This window comes from Megascapheus bottae, chromosome 3 (assembly GCF_031878675.1).
Source record: "Megascapheus bottae isolate mThoBot1 chromosome 3, mThoBot2.hap1, whole genome shotgun sequence".
Classification (NCBI taxonomy): domain Eukaryota; kingdom Metazoa; phylum Chordata; class Mammalia; order Rodentia; family Geomyidae; genus Megascapheus; species Megascapheus bottae.
The window spans coordinates 4,775,119-4,802,691 of NC_143511.1; the positions used below are offsets into that span (position 1 = coordinate 4,775,119).

General features: G+C 40.2%; 1 protein-coding gene across 1 annotated transcript in view; it reads left to right on the forward strand.

Moving 5' to 3' along the window:
* Positions 1-27,573, forward strand: part of Slc35d2 (solute carrier family 35 member D2) — a 57,686-nt gene that overhangs the window by 24,275 nt on the left and 5,838 nt on the right. Inside the window, exons 7-9 of the mRNA XM_090329048.1 lie at positions 3,210-3,312; positions 4,753-4,845; positions 9,896-9,963. Coding sequence (XP_090185174.1) covers positions 3,210-3,312; positions 4,753-4,845; positions 9,896-9,963 — 264 coding nt within the window. The remainder of the gene's footprint in view (positions 1-3,209; positions 3,313-4,752; positions 4,846-9,895; positions 9,964-27,573) is intronic.

The following is a 27,573-nucleotide window of genomic DNA, read 5'->3' on the forward strand; positions in this document are numbered from 1 at the left end:
TTAAACTCTAGGACCAGAAAGAGGGGGACAGGACTGCTAATATTGACAGTAGCCGTGTGCTGCATCTTTAAAAACCTATTTCAGTTTTTGTTGTTGTTGCTGTTGTTGTTTGGTCGAACTTCACACCTAGAATGGACTCCCCCAGAAGGCAAGAGATTCTTCTCTTCTATTCCATTCTTCTAGTTTTCCTTCTCCTCTCCCTCCTCCTCCTCTTCCTTCCCTCCCTTCCTTTTTCTTAATCCTCCCTCCCTCCCTCCTGCTTCCCTTCCTACCTGCTTGCCTGCCCATTTTCCCAAGACTCCCAAGGGATGGGTGGCACTTTCTTGCCTCTTGATCTTCTCTGTTTATTCAAGCTTATGAGAAAAACTGTAGACAAGGTATGCTTTAACAGAATTTCACTGAGCTAAGGAACTATTCCCAAATCTGATGGCCTCAGGACCTAGTTTAACTCCAAGAGCTCCCTCCTGCCAGCATTTAGCAGGCAGAATTGTAATGGCAGGTATTGCAAACCGCCAAAGCTGCCTTATCCTGGGATAAAGCTGGGATAATAGCCAGTAATTCTGGGATGATGGCTGGGAGCAACGAAGAGGAGGAAACCAGACCTTGAAATTGGTTTTCAGAGGACCAGGGGAGCTTGTGCCTCTTGCTGGCAACCAGCCACCCAAGGCCCCATTAAGTGGGGCGTGGGGAGTATTTATTGATTTCCAAACAGGGTAGTAAGTATATGCAGGAAACACATTAATAATCTTTGAAGTTACAGATGCAGACCAGTGATACAATCTCAGGATGGGTTCCTTCTCTTAGAAGTCGAAGTAGTCAGCAAACAACCACCATCTCTTTAGTCCTTCACCTGACTCCAAGGTCCAAGGAAGTTTGGATTCTGATTAACTCACATTAGGGCAGAATCTCAGGTCTCTGTAATGCTAAGAACAATTAATTTTCCTGGTGTCACACCCAGTTTTCTGGGAGTCAGAGAATGGCATTCCAGTTCTCTTTATTAGATTTCAGGGCCCAGAATTTGCAGGTTCCCACAGGCAAGAAATGGAGGCGTGGTGGAGGCTGAGAACTTGACTGTGGTGACATCTTACTTGGTGCTCATCAGCCTCCTGCAGTTTTCTGAAGCTCCAGCCACTAGGGCTGGCTAAGTTAATTTGTAAGTTCATTATGGAAGGCCTCAAGTTGGAGACATCTCAGACCAAATTCAGTTACCTAGAGCACAGCCATCTATTTTCTTAGGAAATAGAAGGCGTCTTGATGCTACATTAAACGTGAGTGGGCAGGAAGTTTAGGAGCCCTGTACTTTGAGAAATCTCCTTTTTTGATTTAGAGAATTGTAATGCATGATGAGCTAAAATGCATTGGTGTTCTAATAAATATGTTTGCTGGTGCTGACACTGCTGATGGTTCATGCCTAGCTACTCAGGAGGCTGAGATCTGAGGATTTTGGTTCAAAGCTAGCTTGGACAGAAAAACCTGTGAGAGTCTTATGTCCAATTAACCACCAGAAAGAAGTGGCTTAAGTGGGTGAGTACCAGGAAGCCTTGAGTGAAAAGCCACATAAGAGCAGGATGGCTTGAGTTCAAGCCCCAGTATGTGTACACACAAATATATATCTATATACATACGTATATACGTAGATATTATGTATATTATAGAAATATTTGTATGTACATACAATATATATTTGTATTTATACAATGTATTATAAATATTTGTGTCATATGTATTTATGTTATACATATGTTAATGAATATAATATTAGATATATAGTGTGTGTTTGCATAGGAAGCATATTACATTCATATTTTTATACAATTTTTGCTTATTTGGTTCTGTTTGGCTAGAGATAATGTTGTTTTGATATTGAAAAATAGTCAGGATAAACCACCCCAAAATATACTACTTTATGACCAGTGTTATTTAGAGCTAAAGGCAACAGAGACCCAACAGATGTTTGGAGTTTTCAGCCTGTCTCTTTTTGTCTCAGAGCTGAATGAAAATCTCCCAGGAAGCGGACATTAACTCTTATCATTGGAGACAGAGTTGGCACTGTGATTGGTCCACAAAAGGAAACTCAAATAACTTTACCTTGCTGCTGTTTTCCTTTATATATTTCCTAGTCACTTTCCATAATTTATGTGTCCCCGAAGACCAACTCTCTTTCCTTCATTAAGATGTTATTTTATAGCTCATGCTCTGACCTCCTGCACATGCAAAATATTAACAAGGTTTATATTCCTTCTCTCCTATTAATCTGTCTTTTGTCTGTTAAGTTAGCAGACCCTAACTAGATGGAACTTGTAACACACACCTATAGTCTCGGCTGCTAAGGACGCTGAGCCAGTAGAATAAATTAAGCCTAGAAGTTTGAGTCCATGTTGATCAACATAGTGTGAGGTATTATCAAAGGAAAAGAGAGAAGGGGGGAGGGAGAGGGGAAGGAGAAGAGGAGGGAGAGAGGGAGGGAGGGAACAAGGAAGGAAGGAAGGAAGGAAGGAAGGAAGGAAGGAAGGAAGGAAGGAAGGAAGGAAGGAAGGAAGGAAGGAAGGAAGCCGAAGAGATGTTCCAAAAATCACAGGGAGAAAGGCCCCTTATCCAAGGTATCTGCCTTGCCCTTTTGATGGGTAAGTTCCTTTTGGGCCCCAGGTGTGGTTGTCACTGTCTCCTACTATCTTCCTGTTCTGGTCACCCACCCCCAGTGCTGCATGGCCCCTCCCTACAGCATATGTTCACAGTGAGCAGAGCTACTGGGCAGGCAGTCATTCGCTTAGAAAACTCAGGGCTTGGGCTGCTGCTAATCAGAAAGGGATTTTTTTTTTTTTTTTGCCAGTCCCGGGCTTAAGCTCAGGGCCTGAGCACTGTCCTTGGATTTTTCTCAAGGCTCTACCACTTGAGCCTCAGCACCACTCTGGCTTTTTCCAAGTATGTGGTAGCAAGGAATTAAACCCAGGTCATTGTGCATGCTAGGCAAGCAAGCACTCTACCACTAGGCCAAACTCCCGGCCCCAGAAAGGGATTTTTAGTTAAAGGTAGATGGTTAATGTTCTCAGGTCCTAAGCTATTGAAGCCACCTGCTTGGTGGGTCTGGTTTGTGTTGGGTGGTGAATGCATTGGTCCTAGCATGATTAGAAAGAGGAAAAGCTGGCATGCTTGGAGACCAAGCTGGGAGTGACTGAATAATCCTTTTTCTTTTATGTTCTCTCTGCCAGTTCTGACCTTGCTTTTAACTTGGAAGGCTATATTTTCGTATTCTTGAATGACATCTTCACAGCCGCAAATGGAGTTTATACCAAACAGAAAATGGACCCAAAGGTATCAGACCTCCTTCCTATGGCTTGCAGCTTGTACATGTGCCCCCAAAGTGACATGAAAAATGAAAAGAAAATGGTGTAGTTGACATGTAACTTAGCTTATGTAGCATGATCTATAATTTCATAATTCTTAGTTTTACTAATTTCTTCTTAGTATGTATTAGCCCTGTTACTTCTGCTCTTGCAAAACTGTAGAAATTAGAAAGGTGTCACTTTTAGATGCCATCAGGATACGTATATATAATAGTTACATAAAGGTACATTTAGTATATCATATAATATATAATTGTTATATATCCAATAATTATATATTATGCTTTAAATATTTATCCCTAGCATATTATACTTTATTTATATACAAAACATATGATATAATATGTAACACATTATGTTACATGTCAAGTTTATATTATATATTACATACAATATTACATATTATAAATTATATAATGTTTAATATGTATAATATATTTTCATCCTACATCTACATTTTACAAAGCATATTTTTTTACCTGCATCATCAATGACTATGGAAGTTGGAGGGTCAAGATATTTCTTCAGGGAACATGAGAGCTCCAGTCTGGGGATACAGGCCATAAGGTTCTCTGGCCATAGTGGCTTTGAACTTTAAACCTGTTTCCTCATCTATGGTGTGAGATGACAAGCATCATTTAGGAGCTCCTCTAGCACCAATGGCCTCTCTTGATCACAAAGGGCTGCAGTGGATGAACTTTGTTCCATGTGGCCTCCTGTCATGGGGGGCCCAGTGTCCACACCCTCACCCAACCCCAGCTGTTGTTGAAACGTCAAGGATGAGCCAAACATATGGTTCTTTGTCCCAAGTCCTTTGTGCTATGTGAGGAAGTTCTCTTTGACCAGACAGGCTTATTTCCATGAGCTATTTTATTTGTTTATTTTTTGTCTCTATGGCCATTTGTTTCTTTTCAATGGTGACAGTGTTACAAAAACAGGTTGGTTGCCTTTTGAAAGAAAAATCCCAATATGTCATCCTTTTTTTTTGGTGGAGAATTAATGTGACAGCTTTAATGAAAGTAAATATATAATGCTGCTATTCTTTGATGGAGAGAGCAGATGCTTTAAAGGAGTTATGTTAACCTATTTAATCTTCCTAATTTTGTTTCACATTTCTCATTTTGAATAAGATGCTTTAAATAAAAACTTCCTACAATTGTAATGCTAGAAGTAGATAGAACCCTAGAGGCCTTCCATTTTTATCTGTTGTAAGTTGTTCTGGTGTGAGACAGATATTTCTTCTGAAACCACAGTACAATTGAAACAAAACAACTTACACCCAAACATTTGCCAAAAATATTCCAGAATTCATGGTCAGAATGCATGCCTTAAATTTGGGCAAATAGTTCCAGGAAGTCTGATGCTTTGTATTTCTAGAATTCGGTGCAGTCGTGTTTGTTTCCTGCAGGAGCTCGGTAAATACGGCGTGCTCTTCTACAATGCCTGCTTCATGATCATCCCAACTTTCATAATTAGTGCCTCCACGGGAGACCTCCAACAGGTAAGCGCGGCAGTACAGTCTTACCATCTTTAAAGCTAATTCATACTTCACGCTTGAAATGGGAAGTGTAAAGGTGGCTAGAATGACTAGGGGAGTGCTAGAAATCAAAGTGGGCCTAGTGGCATGCTCTTATAGTCTCGGCTACTCAGGAAACTAATACCAAAGGATTGCTTGAGCCCAGGGGTTCAAGAACAACAAAGGGACGTTTGTTGTCCCCTATGATACCTTTGGGATCAAATGTCTATTGACATTGAGTTGTAGACACATGGTGGAAGCCAGAGTAGTGACAAGAACTTGAGAATATTTTGGAGAACAACAATCACAATCTGAGTTTGAGGTCTTTGTGATAATCTGAGAATCCTGAAAGAGCTACTTTCCTGGAGAGGGCATTTTGACTACTTTGTTTATTTTTTGCTTAAAAAAATTGTGCTATTAATGGGCTTGAATTTGCTGCCTTGCACTCTCACTTGGCTTTTTCTGCTCAGTTCTACTCTACTGCTGGAGCCACAGATCTACTTCAGCTTTTTTGGTAGTTAATTGCAAGTAAGAATCTCATAGACTTCCTGCCAGGGCTGGCTTCGAATCACGATCCTTAGATCTTGGCATCCTGAGTAGCTAGGATTACAGATGTGAGCCACCACTGTCCAGCTTAGAATTTTGATAGCTTTAAAATCAATTTATTCTTCCTTTTTTAAAAGGACATTTTGAAACATATGAAATTTAGCAAGGATAATCCAGTGAAGTATCAAGTGCTTCACGCCACTCCAATACTTTTTAGGTTATTTTGTTCTTCTCATATTAGCTTCTATCCTAGGAGTATTTAAAAACAAGTCATAGACATTATGCTATTTTACCTATCAGCATTTCAGGAGCCATATCTGAATTTTGAGAACTTATTTTTTTAAGCATTTGCTCTGCGTACTGTGGCTACTGTGCATTCACGAGAGACAACTAAATGGTATGTTAGTAGAGGTGGATCGTTTCTCACCTGAAATTCAGAAGTGCTCCAAAGTGGGTATGGTGACTCATGCCTATAATCCCAGCACTACAGAGGTTGAGGTAGGAAGATTATGGCTGCAAGGCTAGCTTTGAAAACATAGGGAGAGACTGTCTCAAGCTTACTAACTAACAAACGAACGAACGAACTAGAAAGTACAACTTTAGAAAGAACACGGAAACCACACTTAACCAGGAGGTAACAGGCATTCACATCCTAAAAGCCACAGATGGGACTGAGTTTATCCAGCAGGCACTACAACCACAATATTGTTAGGTAGAGACAGCCTTTCTCATCTGTACATACTTTCCTGCTGGAGGGAACAGCAAAAGGGTTGCATGAAGACAGCCAAAGGCCATGGCATCTCTAGGAGTGAATGACCATTCCCAGTCATTTTCAGCATCCATTGAAAACCACCAAGAAGCATCAATTTGTAGGAAGACTCCTCTGTTTCAGGCTTAAGTGTAAACACTATGAATTCATAGTGTCATAGGATAAGAGCAGGGATGATTTTTCAGATGAAAATAATTTTCATTTTTTAACCTACTGTCCATTGATTTAAAGCCAAATTAGTAAAAAAATGACATACGCAAAATTATTCTTAATCAAGTAGCCTTATTGATTGTCTTGTTTCACTATTACAAAAATGACCTTTTCTTTTGAACCACTGCACAAATTCTGGTGTTTTTATGTTTGTGCCTGTCTGTCCATCCATCTATCTATCCATCTAGCTACATCTGTCTGTCTTCCTCTCTGTAGCTAGAATTGCTAGGAATAGGGATCTACAAACTCTTACAGACTATTTGAACTAAAACATTGTTCACAGGAACAATTTAATGGATAATCTATTGAATCTTTGACATGATATTTCCAACTAAGAGTTTATTGGGAAGAAGCTGTATATTAAGTCAGAGAACATCTGTACCAGGCACTGATGGTTCCTGTCTGTATTCCCAACTACTTGAGGGACTGATATTAGAAGGACTGAGTGTTGAAGCCAGACTGGGAAAGAAGTATTTGTGACCCCTTTTCAACCAATAGCTAAATATGATGGTATATGCCTGTCATCTTACCTACATAGGAGATATAAAATAAGAGGACTGTGGTCCAGAAACAGGTCCCTGGGAGAAAGCAAGATCTTGTCTCAAAATAACCAGTGCAGTAAAAGGGCTCAGCAGTAGAGTACCTGCCTAGCAAGTGTGGGGCCTTGAGTTCAAAACCCAATACTGTCAAATTTAAAAGACAAGAGCGTCAATACTTTATTAAATTCTATTTTGCTAGAAGAGTATCACCCTCCTATTAGGCTATATGGTGCTAGAATATCCCCTTAAACATTTCTAAAGATTTTAGGAAAAATTTCCTTAAAGTGCCTTAAACCCAGAGTGACTACTAATCACAAAAATTCCAGATAAATCAAAGAGTAAATAGATTAAGAAAATTCATAATTAGAAAAATAGAACACATTTACAATAATAAGAGTCTTGCATAAAATGACAAATTGCAGAGATCGTAATTAAAATATTACTATATTTTAATTAATTTTTGTGCCATTTGCTGGGGCTTGAACTCAAGGCCTGAGCACTGTCCTTGAGCTTTTTTTGTTCCAGATTAGTGCTCTACCACTTGAGCCATAGCTCCACTTTTAACTTTTTGCTGGGTAATTGGAGATAAGAGTTCCATGGGCTTTCCTGCTCAGGTCGGCTTTGAAACATGATACTCAGATCTCACCCACTTGAGTAACAAAAATTACAGACATGAGCTGCTGGTGCCTGCCTAAAGACTGTTTTTCAAAAGCATTGCATCATAAGAGATACTCACAGATGCAGGATGAGAGAAAGGGGAAATGGTGAAACTTTCCCTCCACACATTGTTCCATATTCCTTGGATCAGGATAGCCTTTTCTACCTATGGTCACTTTCGATCATGGCAAAATTTAGATTATGACCCACATGTGATAAAGAAGTAAGTTTAGTTACATTGGTATAAAGTTGCATCTCATTTTCCAAGTTTGGATTAACTGCAGTGAAAGCAGATTTTAAAAGAGAGCTGAATGTTCACCCCTCTTTGAATGGAAGGACAAAATGGATGAGTCATTTTTCCTGCTTGGTGAGGACCAGGGGTGACCAAAGAGTGTATGGATTGTGTGCTTGACTGACGGATTTGGGAATTCAGTCCTGGACTTTGGATTTGCACAGCAATGGTTTATGGACAGTACCTTGATTTTAATCTTGGAATGAAGCCAGAGATAAGTGTTCCTCTTCTTGGCAGATCAGTCCCCTGGAAAACACTCAGTGGGTGAACTTTCATCATTTGAGTCCTGGCACTAGGTTCAAAGTACATTCGGTGTAGATTAGGAACAAGGATTTTAAAAAAGGATCTTTTAAAAATTAGTTTACGAAAGCTATGTGGGGCACATAAAAACATGATCCAGGCTGGCCTAAGAAGAAAGCAAGATCCATTACAAATAATATCAAAAGAAGTGAGGAAGGAGTTATTCAGTCCTGCCTTGCTACTGAGAAGGCTGAAATCTGAAGATTATGGTTTGAAGCCAACCTGGATAGAAAAGTCCATGAGACTTAGATCTCCAATTAATCAGCAAGAATACTGGACTGGATGCATGGCTCAAATGGTAGAATTCTAACTGTGAGCAACATACTGAGCAAGAGGGTGAGGCCATGGGTAAAAGTTCTAATTCCAACACACACCAACACACACACACACACACACACACACACACACACACACACACACACACAGAGTCTAATATAAGCAGAAATACAGAGAATACTATAAAATGCATGTGTTCATCAACAGTTCCAATAATTATCAACCTGAGTGTATGTATTATATTATGTATGTGTGCATACATGTATGTGTTTGTGCGTGCATGTTTCTTTTGAGACACAGTCTTACTATATAGTCCAGGCTGGACATTGGCTCCTCCTGCCCCCCCATCTTCTGAGTGCTGAGATTACAGGTGTATACTGCCATATCTAGTTGATGTATAGTTGATAGAAGTAAGTGCATATTCCTAATGTATCCATGGCAGCAAAATGCAGCAAGATTGTATTAATTGGAGGAGCAAATTCTACTCTAATTATTTAAAAATTTGGAGTTGTAAAACATTTGAATACTTTTAAATGCACAGTTACTTAAATTTGGTGGGCTAATAAAGTGCTGCTTCCTATCAAGTGGTTTGATCACATTATTGAACAAGCACTTTCATTCAGTCTTGTGTCACCTTAAAATGGGTTTTGGATGCAAGCCAGAGACTAATCAATAAAACACTCCTTTTCACTGTTTCTTGTCATTTCAAGAGGATACACTTGGAAAGCAGAAACTGAGTCTTTGTTTATGAAAGTGTTGTGATTTGAACTTCATACACTTGATGGGCAAGTTCTGTTACTTGACTCACAATGCTTCCATCCCAGTTTTTCTTCGGTAATATCTTGTGTTTTTGCATCTGGTAGCCTCAGACTAGGATCCTCCTACCTATATCTCCAGAGTAGCTGAGACCACAGGTATGTTAGCACACCTAGCTCGTTTATTGAAATAGTCTTGCTAATATTTCACTGGGGATGGCTCTGAACATTTATATTCTCTTGATCTTTACCTCTTTAGTAGCTGGAATTACAGTCATGAGCCAGTACATTTATTGAGCAAATGTAGTGCCTTAAATGTCTCCATCTATATCTTATCCACTCCAATTACTTAATTGCTTTGCAATTAATAGATAATAACTTACTTGCTTATTCATGTTGCATAAACTTCATGTTCATAAAGTTCAAATTTCATGTTGAGAAACTTGGAAATCATTTATAAGCTTAAACTTTTCTTCTTAATATTATTCATTTGGTAATAAAGTTTCCTCTAAGATTATGTATCAAAAGGTAAACTTAGATCTGATTTGGTGACTACCACAAATTAGTAAAGATTTGAAGAGCTTTAACAATAATAGTCATCATTTTGTATTTGTCATCAGTGAATTCTAGCTTCATCCCATCCATAACTACAATATTATTAATCTAATCATTAGTTTCTTTTTCATTATAGGCCACTGAATTCAACCAATGGAAGAATGTCCTGTTTATCATACAGTTTCTTCTTTCTTGTTTTCTTGGGTAAGAAGCCACTAATAAATACGTTCTTGTCTATTTATGATAGACATGTTAAATCAACTCAAAATATAACTCTGTTTTCTTTTCTATGTTCTCAGATTCAGATCAGTCACCTCTATATCCATATTACAACATTTGCATTTTCAACCTCACATGGACTGAAAATATTTGAGAAAAAATTATGTCAATGACAAACACAGGCAGACATTTTTCCTTGTCATTATTCCCTAAAAGATTACACATAGCGATATTTACACAGCCTTTACATTGTCTTAGATATTAAAGGTGAGAAATGAGCTACAGTGAGATGCGAAGGCCATATGTCTTATACAAAGGATTTAAGATTCATAGATTGCGGTATCTGTAGGTCCCAGGACCCAATACTCCATGGATATGGAGGGCCACTCTGTTCCTGAAAGTAGGAGGTTTGACTGGAATCCATGAAACATGGGAACTCAGCTCCAAAGCCAAGAGCAGGTGCACAATAGTGTTTTGGAACTCAGGCTAATGTAACATGATGTTGCCTTTTGATTTCCAGAAATTCATCAGAAATGAAGCCAGCTGATATCTCAAAATCAGGACTGTTATCAGCATGTTTCTAATTTTCTAGGATCCCTTTGTCCCTTAGCACTCACTGTACCGTCATTGTGTAGGGAAGTATTAGAGGAGCAATGTTTTATTCTGGCTGTTGCGCTGTTCAATAATGTCATTTTAGTTGCAGAATTGTTTAGGGCTATCTTCCTACTATGTTTATTCTTTTCTTTACAACCCGCCCCAGGTCCATCATGGGGCTTAAACTTAGGACCTGGACAATGTCCCTGAGCTTTCTTTGCTCAAGTCTAGCACAGATCCACTTCCAGCTTTTTGTGGTTAATTGGAAATAAAAGTCTCACAAACTATCTTGCTCAGGTTGGCTTCAAACTGTGACAATCGGATCCCAACCTCCTGAATAGCTAGGATTGTAGGTATGAACCACTGGTACCTGGCTTCTTTTTTCTTTTGAGATAGAGTCATGCAATGTGGTCAAGTTAGTCTTTGACTCCGTTTTCTTCCTCAGCCTTCCTAGTGCTGGGATTACACCATACCTGGGTAATTTTTTTTTCTGTACTGAGATTGAACTCAGGACCTTGAGCTTAGTAGATCCTTACTAAGCTACACCTCTAGATTTTTTTTTGCACTATCATTTTTGAGATAGGGACTTAGTTTTTTGCCCTGGTATGGGCCTGGGATGTTTTCTGTTTATTTTACATTTCCTAAGTAGCTAGGATTACAATGCCCAATTTCTTTCTTTTACAATCTTCTAAGACGTTGAAGGCAAGAATGGTGATGCATGTCTAATCATCTCAGCTACCAGGGATGTAGAGGGAGAGATGAAGGTCTGAGGCTCTGTCTAACAAAAAGTGAGACCCTAGCTGGAGAGTAATCAAAGCAGAAAGGCCTGGAAGTATGGCTTCCGACTTGCCTAGGATGACAGGCATGAACCACCTTGCTTAGCTTTTATTGGTTGAGATGCACCTTGATCTTTCCAATCCCTTCTTCCTAGGATTGTAATGCATGAGCCACTTCAATAAGCTGTATCTTTTATTTCCCTAAGTATTATACACAAAAACCAGGCAGCAGTGTCTCACGCCTGTAATCCTAGCTATTCAAGAATCTTATATCTGAGGGTTGTGGTTCAGAGTCAATGAAGGCAGGAAAGTCTGTGAATTTTTTTTGACCAGTCCTAGGCTTGGGCTCAGGGCCTGAACTCTGTCTTTGGACTTTCTCAAGGCTAGAGCTCTACCACTTGAGCCACAGCACCACTTCTGGCTTTTTTCTATGTATGTAGTATCGAGGTCTTTGTGCATGCTAGGCAAGCACTCTACCATTAGGCCAAACTCAAACTCCCAGCCCAAGTCTGTGAAATTTTTATCTCCAGTTAACTACCAGAAGCCCAAAGGGGCAATTTGTATGTATGGCTCAAGTGATGGAGGGCTAGCCTTGAGTGAAAAAGCTAAGAGACTGTGCCTTGAGTTCAAATCCCAGTATTGGTGCACACGCCTACACACACACACACACACACACACACACACACACATACACACACACACTTCACACATGTAGCTATTTGATAGTCCATAGCTGATTATTCCTATAGATCTAGTTCTTGAGAAACTTAAATTGTTGTTTCAGGTATGTGATGGCTTGCTTTCTTGTGTTTAGTTACCAGTGACTGAAAGTGTATCACTTAATCTTCATCAGTACTGTGACTTAAATTTGAGAATGTAAGAAACTGTCCTGCATGGAAAAATTGGTTTTGCTTCTGGGTGTAGGCAGGGATTGTGAAGTTGGCCTCCTGGGGGCCTGGATCAGTATCCTTCCCTGCTTGAGTTTGGACCAAGGCTCAGGTCCCAGACAGTGCTTTTCTACCATAGTCCTCACCCTGTGGTGACTCTGCCCTGGGCTGCCAGCCTGTCTTACAATGGAGTTAGAAACTGGGTGGTAGTCCTGTACCTCCTTCAGGACCAAAACTCTCACCAATAAGGCGTCTTTACCGGGCATGGGATGTTGTACAGTAAGAGGGCCCCAAACAGTACTTAGACATTTCTGCAATCCTAAATTTAATTAAATATTTGTCGTGTTCCCATTTGTTAACTGAGACCATTTAACCTTGAAAGAAATCTAGGTCACATCTGTGAGTCAGCCTTTGTCAAGCCATCTCTCTTTTCTTTTCCTCTTTGATTAAAAAAGAAAAATCAATCAACCTAAGCCAGACAACCTCAGACCAGTCCCTTTCCTGTCTAAGCAGCAGTTCAGTGTTTTGTTCTCATTTCCTTGTAAAGCTCAAGTGAGTTTTTGTTTTCATTGTTTCATATGCTCCATACACGCAATCATCCAGTGAAGGAAAACCAGAAGTGAGCCATCTGGAGACAGCCTTCCACAGTGGAGAGGAGGGTGTGTGTGGCAAATGGGAGCTGTCACTCAGGGGTGGGTGGGGCTTGTCAGGGGCTTGACCCTGTCTGTCTGTGTACAAGTCCCAGCATTCTCTCCATTTATTAATGTGCTTAGAACATAAATACTCTCTTGGTTAAAGAAAAGCTCAATTTATTATCAGTAGTCATTTCATAAATGAAAATGTCACAAGAACACAACCGTTGTAATCAGTGAATATCTTAAAAATTATAAAGCTTTCTTGTGGGCTAGCTTCCTATAAGAAAGCTTTAAAGCTTTCAACTTTAAAGGTTAAAAAGGTAGAGGCTAGGTTTTTGCTTTTGTTTTTGTTTTATGTATCAGTCCTGGAGCTTGAGCTCAGGATTCAGGGTCTGTCCCTCAGCTCTGTCACTCAAACCTGATGCTCGTCCACTTGAGCCACAGCTCCACTTCTGAGTTTTGGTGGTGGTTAATAGGAGATAAGAGTTTCATAGACTTTCCCTGCCTAATCTCAGCCTCTTGCATAGTTTAGGATTATAGATGTGAGATAGATCCAGCTGGAGGCCAGTTTTTTAAGCAGGTCATCTAGGGGCACTAATGTGACAGCATCAGTCCAACAGTGAGTGCCTAAATTTTGGAATCAAATGCCCAGGTTTGAGTCCTAGCTTTGCCACTGACTAGTTCTGGATCATTGGGCAACTTAATCTCTCCACATCTAAGTTTTCTTTCTTTCTTTCTTTCTTTCTTTCTTTCTTCCTTTCTTCCTTTCTTCCTTTCTTCCTTTCTTCCTTTCTTCCTTTCTCTCTTTTTAGTGCCAGTACTTAGACTTGAACTCTGTGTCTTGCACTCTTGCTTGGCTTTTTCCACTCGAGTCTGGTACTCTACCACTTGAGCTCATCTCCGCTTCTGGCTTATTTTGTTAACTAAATGAAGATAAGAATTTTATAGACTTTTCTTCTAGGGTTGATTTCAAATTGCAGTTCTCAAATCACAGCCTCCTGAGCAGCTAGGCTTATAGACACAAACCAGCAGCTCAGTTATCATATTGTTAAAATGTACTCTGGGTTATATCTTTGGTTTCACTGGACTTTCATACCACCACCACCCAGTTTACTCTCCTAAAGCCATTTCACTCCATCCACACTGTGCCTACAAACTCCTGCCAACTACTTCCTGACATTGAGCCCTTCACAAAAGAAAACCTAACAGCCCTAGCATTGGGCCCTAGCATACTGTTTTCTATTAATTTGCTTAATGGTTATTATAGAGGTGTTACATTTACTCACATTAGGTAATAAGCACATTTTCTTTCATACAGCATCCTCTGTTCCCTTATTCTCTTCTATCCCCTTCCTTCCAGCTCCACCCATGAGTTGCATAGTTCACTTTTATCGGTATCCAGTGAACTTCATTGCTGCACTTTTTCACCTTTTTTCCTCAGATTCTGTGCCCTCACCCCACCCTCCAGATATGTGTATGTGAGTACACTGTAAAGAACATAGAACCATCAGCAACAGAAAAACTAAGACGAGAGCCCTTTGTTCCCCTATCTTTGGAGTTTGCAGGTTTTGTTATTATGGCTCTATAGTAGAGTTTGAAATCTGGTATTGTGATTCTGCTTTGGTTATTATAGGTCTTTATTATTTCATGTGAATTTTTGGATTGTTTTCTCTATCTCAGTAAAAATGTCATCGGTATTTTGATTAGGATAGCATTGGATTTGTATATCATTTTTGTTTGCAGTACGGCCATTTTCACAATATTGATTCTACCTATGCATGAACATGGAAGGTCTTTCCATTTCCTGGTGTCTTCTTTAATTTCTTTCTTCAGATTTTGATATTTTTCACTATAAAGATCTTTAACATTTTTGGTTAGGTTAATTCCTAGTTTTTTTCTGAGGCTATTGAAAATGAGGTTATTTTTATGATTTCCTTTTCTGCTTGTACATTAATTTCTTAATTTCTTCTGTGACCTACATATTATTCAGAAGTAAGGCTCCGTGTTTTTGAGTGCTTTCTGCAGTGTATTTTGTTGTTGAGAACTAGTTTGATTCCATTATGGTCAGATAGGATAGAAGGAATTATGCTAATTCTCTTGTATTTGTTTACATTCTTTGTAGGTACTATGATATGATCTATTTTGGAGAATGGTGCCATGGGCTGCTGAGAAGAATTGGGTTGTTGTTGTCTGGAATACTCTGTAGATGTGTAGTAAGTTCATTTGCGCAATGGTGTCATTTAGTTCAGAGGTGTCTTTGATTATCTTTCACTTGGTTGATCCGTCCTTTGGTGAGATTGGGGTATTAACACCTCCTATTATTATTATGTTTGGGTCTATCCTGTTGTAAGTCAAAAGGTGTTTGTTTAATGTGTTCAGATGATTTCTCCATGGATCATTTTTTTATTGCTATATAGTGGCCTTTTTTGTCTCTTCATACTGATTTTATTGAAAAGTCTATTTTATCAGATATTAATGTGGTCACTCTTTTCTTCTTGTTGGATACAGTTGGGTGAAAGATCTTTTTGTCCTTCCCATCACTCAGAGTTTGTTATCTTTGACTGTGAGATGTGTCTCTTGGAGACAACAAATGGATGGATTTTGGTTTTTGATCCAATATGTTGTTTATCTTTATCTTTTGATTTGGGGATTAAATCCATTGATATTTAAAGCTATTAGAGAAGAGTCTCATGGACATTAGTGCCCAGGCTGACTTTGAATTGGCCATCCTCAGATCTCAGCCTCCTGAGTAGCTGGGATTACAGGCATGAGCCACCAGTACCTGGCTTCAGTTTATCTTTTAATGTGGTGTATAGCATTTCTATTTTTACCTCAGATATTTTTGAGAGTCCTGAATGTTCTTTGTCATTTCTTCTTTGTACTCTTGGAATTGTTTTTGCATCCTTCCCCCCCCCCTTTTTTAACTTTTTTTTTTTTGCCAGTCCTGGGGCTTGAACTCAGGGCCTGAGCGCTGTCTTTGGGCTTTCCCAAGGCTAGAGCTCTACCACTCGAGCCACAGCACCATTTCTGGCTTTTTTCTATGTATGTGGTACCGAGGAATCGAGCCTGGGTCTTCATGCATGCTAGGCAAGCACTCTACCACTAGGCCAAACTCCCAGCCCTGTATCTTCCCTTTTATTTCATTGGCCAAATCTGTCATCATTTCTTTAATGGTTCCTTTGTCTTCTACCTCTTTTTCACTCTCAGGGGTCCTTCTCTGGATGGTTGCTGGCCTTTAGGTTTGGTTTGTTGTCTTAATTGTTCTGAGTCTTGAAATCTTATGTTGTGATTTGCACATTTGAGTTCAGTGATTGTCAGGGCTGTGGCCCATGCTTGGCCTGTTCACACCCAGCAGTGAACCTGACTGCCTGTGTTTGGCCTGTGCTAGCTCTCAGTGGGTGGACTAACCAATGCTGGGTCCGAGGGCCTGCGATCACTTGTCTGCATGCATGGCCTTGGAATAGATGACAGAAGCTTGGTCTGGTGTGCAGTGAGACCCAGGAAGGTTAGATTCAGACCTCTAGAATGGGTGTGCACTTCAGAAAGCATGGACTCCCACAGGTACACAGGGATGTGTTTGTGCTTAGGCCTGGGATGGTTCATAGGCCAGTGGCTGTCACTTGGGAGCTGGCTTATGCCCAGGCTTCAACGGTTCTGAACCAGGGAACTCTATCCCCACAATGAAGGCAGTTGCATCAAGGAAGCGGGTTTGGGGGGAGGCAGGAGGCTTCAGAATGGGTGGGCTCCCATGCATGCATGGGAGTTTGGTTTCGGTCAGCACTGGATTGGTCGTTGGTCACTGGCTTGAGCATGGGCTCACTTCTCAGGCCCAGAAAAAGGGACTGCTCTCTGCCAGCAGCTGAGCAGTAGTCCTGTCTTCTGCAGAGGGCTTGGCAGAGTAACTTGAGGATGGGAATGAGGGTTCTAGAGGGGCAGGCTTCCATGGATGTGCAGGATTTTGTCTGGGTTGTTCATAGTCTTGCCTTTCCCTGCTGATGGTCAGGGCTGTGGAGGACACAGAGTCATAGCACCCAGCCACTGTGAGACCTGGTGACCTCCAGCTGGAAGCCAGCAAAGCGGTTAGGGGAGTGAGGAAGGGCTTTGGCCTGTTAGTCCTCTTCAAGTCTGCTGTCCCTTCTTGGGCCAGAGGGAGGGGTCTTGGCCAAGCTCTGTGGGTCATGATCTGTGCTGGTCTCCTGTGTGGGGAGGGGTTCCTGGCAGGGTACTCACTGGTACTGGAATGGGTTGTGGACTGACCAGCGATGCTGTGGTAGATCTCTGTGTCTGGATGCTGCAGTCTGGCTGGTCGGGGCACGGAGTCCCTGGCTGCTTTGAGGCCCCTCTTGTAGCGTAGTGAAGCTGTCAGCATGGGATAGGGAGCTGGTAAAGGCTCTTCATGGTTTTCCATTCTTGTGCATTCGTTTTTTTTCATATCTGTATTCTCTGTTTATATATTTGCTGTTGTTGATCTTGTGGGGAAAAGTGCATTTTAGGACCCTAAATCTCTGATGGATTAGAGAGAGCTATAGAAAGAGCTAGGGTGATTCTTTGTTTCCCTGCCATCTTCCTTCTTCCCTCCTTAGCATAGTTTTTTTTCATGTATTTTTTATTGTAATTAATAGAAGGGTTACATGATATTTGCCAGATAGATGGTACATTAATTCCCATACATTGATGATACCCTTTCACATGTCTTGGTCCTCATTACCCTCCCCCCCACCCCACCCCTCATCTTGTTTTCCCCCCTTCCCTATCCAATTTCAAAAAAGCAAATACAAATATATCCAATATATTAGGTAACAAAGTGAGATACTGTAACAATATGAGATAACCAAGGGACAGCAAAAGAGATGAGAGATAACATAGTACATTAAGGACAACAATCATTCATTATATGGCTTATGTTTCTATATCCTAGAGATCTTTTCATTTACCGTCCTACTATATGGCCTTTTGTATCAAGGTTTTGCTCTATTGCAAATCTCTGCTAGGAGAGCCCAAGATTTCTACTGATTATGACAAATGAGGGAAACCATTGAACCTAAGTTCCTTTGAGTCTGGCTTACTTCACTTAATATGATCTTTTCTAAGTCTTTCCATTTCCTAACAAATGGGGCGATGTCATTCTTTCTGACAGCAGCATAGAATTCCATTGTGTAAAAATACCACATCTTGTTGATCCACTCATCAACTGAGGGACATCTGGGTTGGTTTCATATCTTTGCTATAGTAAATAGTGCTGCAATGAACATTGTTGTGCTGGTGGATTTAGTATGTCTTTGTTTCTGGATGATTGGGTAAATGCCAAGTAGTGGAATTGCTGGGTCATAGGGGAACTCTATGTTTAGTCTTTTGAGGAACTGCCATACTGCTTTCCATAGTGGTTGAACAAGTTTGCACTCCCACCAACAGTGTAGTAGTGATCCCTCCTGGCCACATCCCCTCCAGCATCTGTTGTTATTATTTTCTTGATCCTGGCCATTCTAGCTGGAGTGAGGTGGAATCTTAGAGTTGTTTTGATTTGCATTACTTTTATGACCAGAGATGTTGAGCATTTCTTCATGTGTCTATAGGCCATTCTTACTTCTTCTTCAGAGAAGACTCTCTTTAAGTCTTTGGTCCATCTTTTAATGGGATGGTTGTTACTTTGGAGATTAGTTTTGGAGTGATTCAATTTTTTGAGCTGTTGATATATTTTAGATATGAGGCCTTTGTCCGTTGTTTGGTTGGTGAAGATCTTCTCCCACTCTGTAGGCTTCCTATTTAGTTTACTAGCTATGTCCTTTGCCATACAAAAGCTCTGCAGTTTAATGCAGTCCCACTTATCCAGCTTTTCTCTGATTTGTTGTGATTCCTGGTCCTTATTAAGAAAGTTTCTACCTGTGCCAAGGAGGCCTAGTGTATCTCCTATTCCTTCTTATAAAGTTTTCAGTGTGTCAGCTTTTACCTCCAGGTCTTTGATCCATTTGGAGTTAATTCTAGTGCAAAGAAGGATCCAACTTTAGTTTTCTGCAGGTGCTTAACCAGTTCTGCCAGCACGACTTGTTGAAGGGGCTGTCTTTCTTCCATTCTTTTTTTTTGGCTCCCTTGTCAAAGATTAGGTGGCCATAGGTCTGTGGTTTAATATCTGGGTCTTCAGTTCTATTCCATTGGTCTTCAGGCCTGTTCTTGTGCCAGTAACAAGCTGTTTTGATAATTATAGTTCTGTAATAGAGTCTAAAGTTTGGTATTGAAATTCCTCCTGCGCTGCTCTTTCTGCTAAGAAGAGTTTTTGCTATACGGGGTTTTTTATTAGTCCATGTGAAATTTTGGATTGCCTCTTCTATTTCTTTAAAGAATGCCATTGGGATATTGATGGGTATTGCGTTGAATTTGTAGATAGCCCTTGGCAAGATTGTCATTTTCACGATATTGATTCTTCCAATCCAGGAGCATGGGAGGTTTTTCCATTTCCTTAGTTCTGCTTTAATTTCCTTTTTCAGGGTTTTAATGTTTTCATCCTAAAGGTCCTTTACATTCTTAGTTAAGCTAATAGCTAGGTACTTTATTTTCTTTGAGGCTATTGCAAAAGGAGTTGCTTTCCTGATTGTTGCCTCATTCCTCTCACTGTTTGCATAGAGGAAGGAAGTTGATTTTTGAGGGTTAATTTTATAGCCTGCTACCCTTCCACAGTTTTGAATCAGCTCAAGGAGCTTGGGAGTAGAGTCTGTAGGGTTATTTAAATACAGAATCATGTCATCTGCAAAGAGGGAATGTTTTACTTCCTCTTTCCCTATTTGGATCCCCTTTATGCTTGCTTCTTGCCTTATTTCACTGGCTAGGAATTCTAATACTATGTTAAAGAGTAGTGGAGAGAGTGGGCATCCTTGTCTCGTTCCTGATTTTAGAGGGAATGGCTTTAGCTTTTCGCCGTTAAGTATAATACTAGCTGTGGGTTTGTCATAGACTGCCTTTATTATATTGAGGAATGTTCCATGGATTCCTAGTTTCACCAGAGCTTTTAACATAAAGGGGTGTTGGATCTTGTCAAATGCCTTTTCTGCATCTATTGAGACAATCATGTGATTTTTGTCCCTGCTCCTGTTGATGTTTTGAATTATATTAATTGATTTGCATATGTTGAACCAGCTTTGCCTCCCCGTGATGAATCCAGTTTGATCACAGTGTATAATTTTTTTGATGAGTTGTTGTAGATGGTTGGCCAGTATTTTGTTGAGAAGTTTTGCATCGATGTTCATCAAAGAAATAGGTCTATAGTTCTCTTTCTTTGATGAATCTCTGTCTGGTTTGGGGATGAGGGTTATACTGGCTTCATAGACTGAGTTTGGTAAAGACCCTTCATTTTCAATTTCGTTGAAGAGCTTGAGGAGTATTGGTGTGATCTCTGCTTTGAAGACCTTATAGAATTCAGCTGTGAATCCATCTGGCCCTGGACTTTTCTTAGGTGGAAGTTCTCTTATTGCCATTTCTATTTCAGTGCTTGAAATAGGCCTGTTTAGTTGGGTTAGTTCTTCTTGGTTCAGTGTGGGTATGTTAATATTGGCTAGGAATTCATCCATTTCTTCTAGATTCTCAAATTTGTTGGCGTAAAGTTTTGAGAAGTATTCCCTCATGATACTCTGGATCTTGGTAATTTCTGTCATGATATTACCATTTTCGTCTGTGATTTTGTTTATTTCGATATGCTCTCTTCTTTTTTTGGTAAGATTTGCTAAGGGTTTGTCAATTTTGTTAATTCTTTCAAAGAACCAACTCCTTGTTTTGTTGATTCTTTCTATAGTTTTTTTGGATTCCAATTCATTTAATTCTTCTTTGATTTTAATAATTTGCTTCCTTCTAGTGGGATTATGGTTGATTTGTTGCTCTTTTTCCAGGAGCTTAAGGTGACACATTGTTGGTTTGCAATTTTTCTAATTTGTTATTGTAGCTATAAATTTTCCTCTGAGTACTGCCTTTGCCGTGTCCCAAAGGAGCTGGTATTTTGTGTGCTCCTGTCTGTTAAATTTCATAAACTGTTGGATTTCTGTTCTGATCTCTTCAATGACCCATAGGTGATTCAACAATGTGTTGTTCAATCTCCATGAGTTACAGGGTTTTCGTTGATGTAGTTGTGTGTTCAGTTCCAATTTGATGCCTTTGTGGTCTGAGAGAGTGCAGGGAATAATTTCAGTTGTTTCTGAATCTGTCCAGGTTTGTTTTATGTCTTAAAATGTGGTCTATTTTGGAAAATGTTCCATGTGCTGCTGAGAAAAACGTATATTGTGTTGTTGCTGGGTGGAATAATCTGCAGATGTCTGTTAGATGTAGTTGGTCTATATAGTTGTTCAGTTCTAAGGTTTCTCTGTTGGGTTTTTGCCTTGTTGACCTGTCCAAAGGTGAGAGTGGTGTTTTAAAGTCACCAACAATCACTGTGTTTCGATCTATGTATGGTTTCAGTGAAAGTAAAGTTTGCTTGATGAAGTTTGGAGCTCCAGGATTCATTGTGTAGATATTTAGGATGGTTATGTCCTCCTGGAGGAAAGATCCCTTTAATAGTATATAGTAACCTTCTTTGTCTTTTTCTCACTAATATTAGTTTGAAGTCTATTTTATCTGATATGAGGATGGCACTCCAGCCTGTTTATGGGGGCCATTAGCTTGATAGAGTTTATTCCAACCTCTCATTTTCAAAAGGTGTTTGTTTTTTTGGGTAAGATGTGTCTCTTGAAGACAGCAGAACAATGGATCCTGTTTTTTGATCCAACTAGATAATCTATGCCGTTAATTGGAGAGTTAAGTCCATTGATATTGAGAGTCAGGATTGAGAAATATTTCTTAGTTCCTGTCGTTTTTACAAGCTTTCATTAGGACCTATGTCTTGATAGTTTTTGTGGTACTTAGATGTTATGAGTTTTAAGTACCATGTCTTTCTCTGTATTACATTTGTGTTGGTTTTCTGTGTGTAGAACATCTTTGAGAATTTTACGTAGTGTTGGTTTTGTTGCTACGTAATGTTGAAGCTTTTCCTTGTAATGGAATGTTTTTATTGTTCCCTCAGGTATGAATGAGAGCTTAGCTGAGTACAGTATTCTTGGCTGGTAGTCATTTGACTTCAGGGCATGGTATATATCGTTCCAATTTCTTCTTGCTTGCATGGTCTCTGCTGAGAAATCTGGGGTTATTCTGATTGGTTTGCCTTATAGGTGATTGTTCTCTTCTCCCTGACTGCTTTTAGGATCCTATCTTTAGCCTCTGTTGATCCAGTTCGGATTATAATGTGGCGGCGGGATGTCCTTTTCTGGTCAGGTCTGTTTGGGGTTCTTAAAGCTTCTTGTATCTGGATGGGCCTGAAGTATATTTCCAATGCCATTGACCTCTTTCTCCAGACCCTCCTCAATACCAATTAGCCTTAAATTAGGCTTCCTAAGTGTATCTTGGACCTCCTGTAGCGTTTTCTCATATTTCCTAGATTTAATTGACTCATGTTCTGTTCTTTTTCTATAAGAACTAAATTATCTTCAACCCCTGAAATTCTCTCTTCTGCATTGTCTAACCTGCTATCAAAGCTATCTACTTTATTCTTCATCTCCCTTGCTTCTAATTGCTCATTTTTGATGCCTTGCATCTCTTGTTTTAGATCATGCATGGATTTCTTTAGCTCCTTGATTTCCATTTGAGTGGTAAGGTCAGCAGCTTTATTCTCTTTGGACATTTGTTGGAGTTCAGTCACCTTTTTGTTTGTGGATTCTATGAATTCATCCATCTTTCTTTGAAAAACCTTTATTATGGCCTCCTTTATGGCTTCCCCTTTTTCACATATCACCTTGTTTATGGTTTCCTCTTGTTTAGCTGTGGCTTCCTCCCTTACCTCTTTCTTTATGTTTTCACACTTTTCATTAATGATGTTTATCAATTGCATTTGTATAGCACTTGGGAGGCTCTCCTTTACATTTGCCACTGACTGCTCCATTGCCTGTTTATGTTGGGTGGGAGATGCTATTCCTTGATTTGACATTTTTCTTGAGTTTTTTGTTCCGCCCATTTGAGGATGGGAGCAAAATTAATACTAAACAAGATTATAATTTTTCAGATATAACCAACCTAGACCTTTTTAATTGGCTGACAATAGATATTAGCTCTTTTAGATTGGTAATAACACTCTCTTTCTTTTTGTACACTTACATACAAATCTAATACAATCACAGATGACCAATTTATGACCAAAACAATAAGCCTCTCAATCCAATCTCTATTGTATTTAAGTCCCTCTGGACCTAGAGTATAATTGAACACCTAGATACACAGCATTGCTCAACAACCATCAAATGTAGATCCATGCATTATAAGAGTTGAAGGATGAACAGAGGACCAGAGATAGAAAAATAATATGAAAGATGACAAGGTAGGTAGGAAAATAATAATACAGAAGTGTAAGAATATTATAGTAATGAAGAAAGGGTATCGTGTAAGGATAACTGACCTAAGGTGATAGACAGGTATAGTATTTGTGTAGAAAGTTTAGATGAACTTAGATAAAACTTATCAAAATAAGAAGAGTAATAAGAATATATAGAGAAAAGAGAGAGGTTGGTATAGGAGATTTCAATGATACCAATTTAAGAAAGAAAAGAAAAAAAGAAAAAGAAACAAAACAGCAACAAAATAAAAGAAAACAGAACACACACACACACACACACACACACAAAACGAAAACAAAAACAAAAAAAAGAAAAAGAAAAAAGGTGGGGGGAGATTCCTCACAGTTCTGAGTTCTTACCCAAGAGGTACTAGGGTTGAGAACCCGGAGTTTAAAAAACAGGTGACTGTATCAATATGGATATCGTTTTTGTTCAAACTGTACTCAGAGCTGTCACTGTGTTTCTAGGAACAACCACAGTGACAGCAGGATTGCGGGAAAGAGAGGAGAAAAAAAGAAAAAAAAGGAATAAATCATAACATTAGAAAAAAATGTGTAGGTTAAATGGCAAAGAGAAAAATAAGAACATTTAAAAATGCAAATGAAATGGGGTAAAAAAAAGATAAAAAAAAGGGTATTCAGTTTTTTGTTTTTTGTTTTTTTTGGTGGGGGTTGAGGTTAGGAAACTTGTGTCTCCAGTAAATTCTGGATCTAAACACTTCACAAAGTCTTTTTCTCTTGTGATTTGGCTTTGCGATTTTTCGGATGAGATTGCTTGTTTGGTAAAACAAAGCTGAATGTTCCACAGGCGGCTTTGTTTACCAGGTCTGCAGGTGGCGCAGGGGGATGGACTTCAGCAGCGCTGGGACCGGATTTCTGGCTAAGGGATCTCTGGGAAATCCTTTGCCAGTTAGGTGGCACTGTCAGCAACACCTCTCAGGCTCCAATTGCTTTGGTCTGGGTCATTGCCAGCAGTCAAGATGGCACTGCTCTCAGCTGGAGGGGGAGGGGCTCCCTCCCAATGCCATTCCCGGAGCAGAAGTGGAAACTTCTCCTCGGAGGTACTCACAAATTGCTGGATTCTCCGGTTCCGTGAAGCTGGCAGGTCTGTGCACGGCCGGTGTCGGCTCTGGGCTCGCGCAGGCTCTGTGTGGCTCTGTCTGCAGCCAGCGGGTCCATGCTGCTGTGGAGCACTGTCTCTGCTCTGATTCAGAAAAGCTCCGAGGCGGAGCTCCACGCTCTCTTTTCGTGCTGGTATTCATTTTTTTTCCTTTTTTTTCCCCTCTCTGCCTGAGTTCTCTGTGGTCCTAAAGCTTACTTAGGATCAATTTCTGGTTGAGGACTGTCTCCTGCACTGCCAGTACATGAATCTTGGCAGGAGCTCAGTATGTCTCACCCTGAACCGCCACCATCTTCCGCCGAGTGTGACCTTAGCATACTTTTAAAACTTGTAATGATTTTTGGCTGGGAGGCAGTACTAGGCTTTGAACTCAGGGCCTTATGCTTGCTAGGCAAGTGTTCTGCTGATTGAACTATGCCTTTCATCTTTTTTGCTTTCTAGTTTATTTTTTTTAATGTGGAGTCTTGTGCTTTTGCTGGGGCTTGGATCTCTGTCTGACCCATGGCTTTTCACATAGGCCCATAGGCCTGAGCACCACATTTGGCTTATTTGTTAAGATGAAGATTTTGCTAGCTTGTTGCTTGGACTGGCTTTGGACTATGATTGTCCGCTCAACTTCTGAGTAGTTGGGATTACAGATGTAAATCACCAAACTCAGCCAGAGTGTCATTTTTACTTTTTTTGTGTGCTGGTCCTGAGGCTTAAACTCAAGGCCTAGCCACTGTCCCTGATTTTTGTTGCTGCTTTTGTTTTTGTTTTTGTGTTTTTGCTCAAGGCTAGCACTCTACCACTTGAGTCATAGCCTCACTTACTCTGTGTGTGGGTGAGGGGATAACTAATTGGAACTATGAGTTTTATGTACATTCCTGCCTGCATTGGCTTCCAACTGGATCCTCAGCTCTCAGCCTCCTGAGTGGTTAGAGTTACAGGTGTGAGCCACTCATGGCTGGCTTTGTAATCATTTTAAAAATTATATTTCAACACAGAAAGGAGGTTTGGCAGTTAAGAAACGATTCGAATGCAAATGTAAATGCTGTGAAGTTACCTTCGGGGGACTCCTCTGGAGCCCTGAGCAGGTATGGACAGACTTGCATGAATCCCTAGGTGCAATTAAAGGCAAAATGTACACTTTGGTTTAGGTTGGCAAGTAAGATTTAAAACTCTGCTGGTTTCTTCCTCAGGACTGGGGTTTGATCTCAGAGCTTCATCCTGCTAGGCAGATACTCTATCACTTGAGCCATACAAGCAGCCATTTTTCTTTCTGTGTGATCCTTTTTTAGTGGTCTTCCTGGACTATGATCCTCTCATCTGTGCTCCTATCTATGCCTCCCCATCCTGGGATTCTAGGAGCTCTACCACTTGAGCCACAGCACCATTTCTGGCTTTTTGCCATGTATTAGGTACGGGAGGAATCGTACCTGCGTCTTTGTGCATGCTAGGCAAGCACTCTAGCACTAGGCTAACCTCCCAGCCCACAGTATTTTTTAAAGCTTAATCACTACAACAACCCCAGTGAATGAATAGCACTCTATTATTTCCACATGATGGAGAAGGAACTTGAAGCCCAGAGAAGTTAAAATGTATACATAAAGCTAGAGGGTGGAATTAGAGGATGTTTTATTAATGGAGTTTTCTTGTTGTTATTGGTCATGGAGCTTGAACTCAAGGGATTGCTGCTATCCCTGAGCTTTTCTGCACAAGCCTAGTACTCTACCACTTTGATCCACAGCTTCATTTCTGGTTTTCTGGTGGTTAATTGGAGATAAACCTCATGGACTTTCCTGCTTGGGTTGACATTGAACCACTATCCTCAGATCTGAGCCTCCTGAGTAGTTAGGATTACAGGGCATGAGGCAAAATCACCTGGCTTTTTATTAAAATCTTTTGAATTTTTTCTACCCAGAAAGTCCTCTTTACTTAAGTCTTTTGCTGTGATCCTGTTTATTTCTCAACACCCCATAAAGTTGGGCTTAGGTAACCTCATCTCCTGATGACAGAAAATGAGATGAAATCCTAGATGCTAAGTAACATATACATTATATATAATAACATAATAAGTAACAACAGTATAAGGCAGTAATAACTAACACACACATATATATATTTTATAGTTATGTGATGTGTGTGTGTGTGTGTGTGTGTGTGTGTGTGTGTATGTGTGTGTAGGCTTGTTGGTTGAGATAGAGGTCTCAGTAAACTTTTGTCCTAGCTAGCCTGGAATCATGATCCTCTTAATCTCAGCCTAGGTGTGAGTCATGGTACCCAGCTGCTCTGATTCATGAATGCTGGATTACAGGTGGACAAAATCACAGAAAGCTACTACAGAAGGCATTCTTTTTTTTCCCATCCTAGAACTTGAACTCAGGGGCTGAGCTCAGTGCTAGAGCTCTACCCCTTGAGCCCCAGCACCACTTCTGTCCTTTTCTATGTTTGTGGTTCCAAGGAATTGAACCTAGGTCTTCGTGCATGTTAGGCAAGCACTCTACTACTAGGCCAAACTCCTGGCCATGTACAAGGCATTCTTGTATAAGCTTTACTTTTGTGTAACAAGTTAAAGGAAGAAATACTTATTTTGACTCATGATTTCAGAAGTTTGAGTCCGAGATCAACTAGACCCATTGTTTTGGGCTTGATTTGAGGTAGAATTGTCATGGTAGCAGAAACCAGTGGCAGAGGCTGTTCATGGCATCCAGGGAGAAGACACAGACAGAGACATTGGTGGGGGGACAGAAAGGGAGGGAGAAAAGGAGGGATGGAAGAAGGGGGAGGAAGGGAATGGGAACAAGGGAGAATAAAAGGGAGAGGAAGGAGAGAATGAGTGTCTCACAAACTGTCTCTGGACTAGCTGACTAGCTGGGATTACAGGCATCTGTACCACCATGCTCAAAGGTAGGAAATTTCTTTATGACCAGCTCCAACACATAAAAGCAGAGCAAGATTCGAATATATGACCTTCCTTTGTGGAAGCGAATCTCTAATACCCAGAACCTGACCTGACAAGAGAGCTCTGAGCCTGAAATGAAGGATGAAAATATATATGGCACTGTTGTGGATGGATGTGGTCTTTTCATAGATGCACATTGTATATCTGTCTGTAAGTGCTGGTACACAAAGTTGTAATCAGTCCTGAGAACTTAATTCAGTTACTTGAGTCTTTCATTACTGCCACAACCATGCCAAATAATCT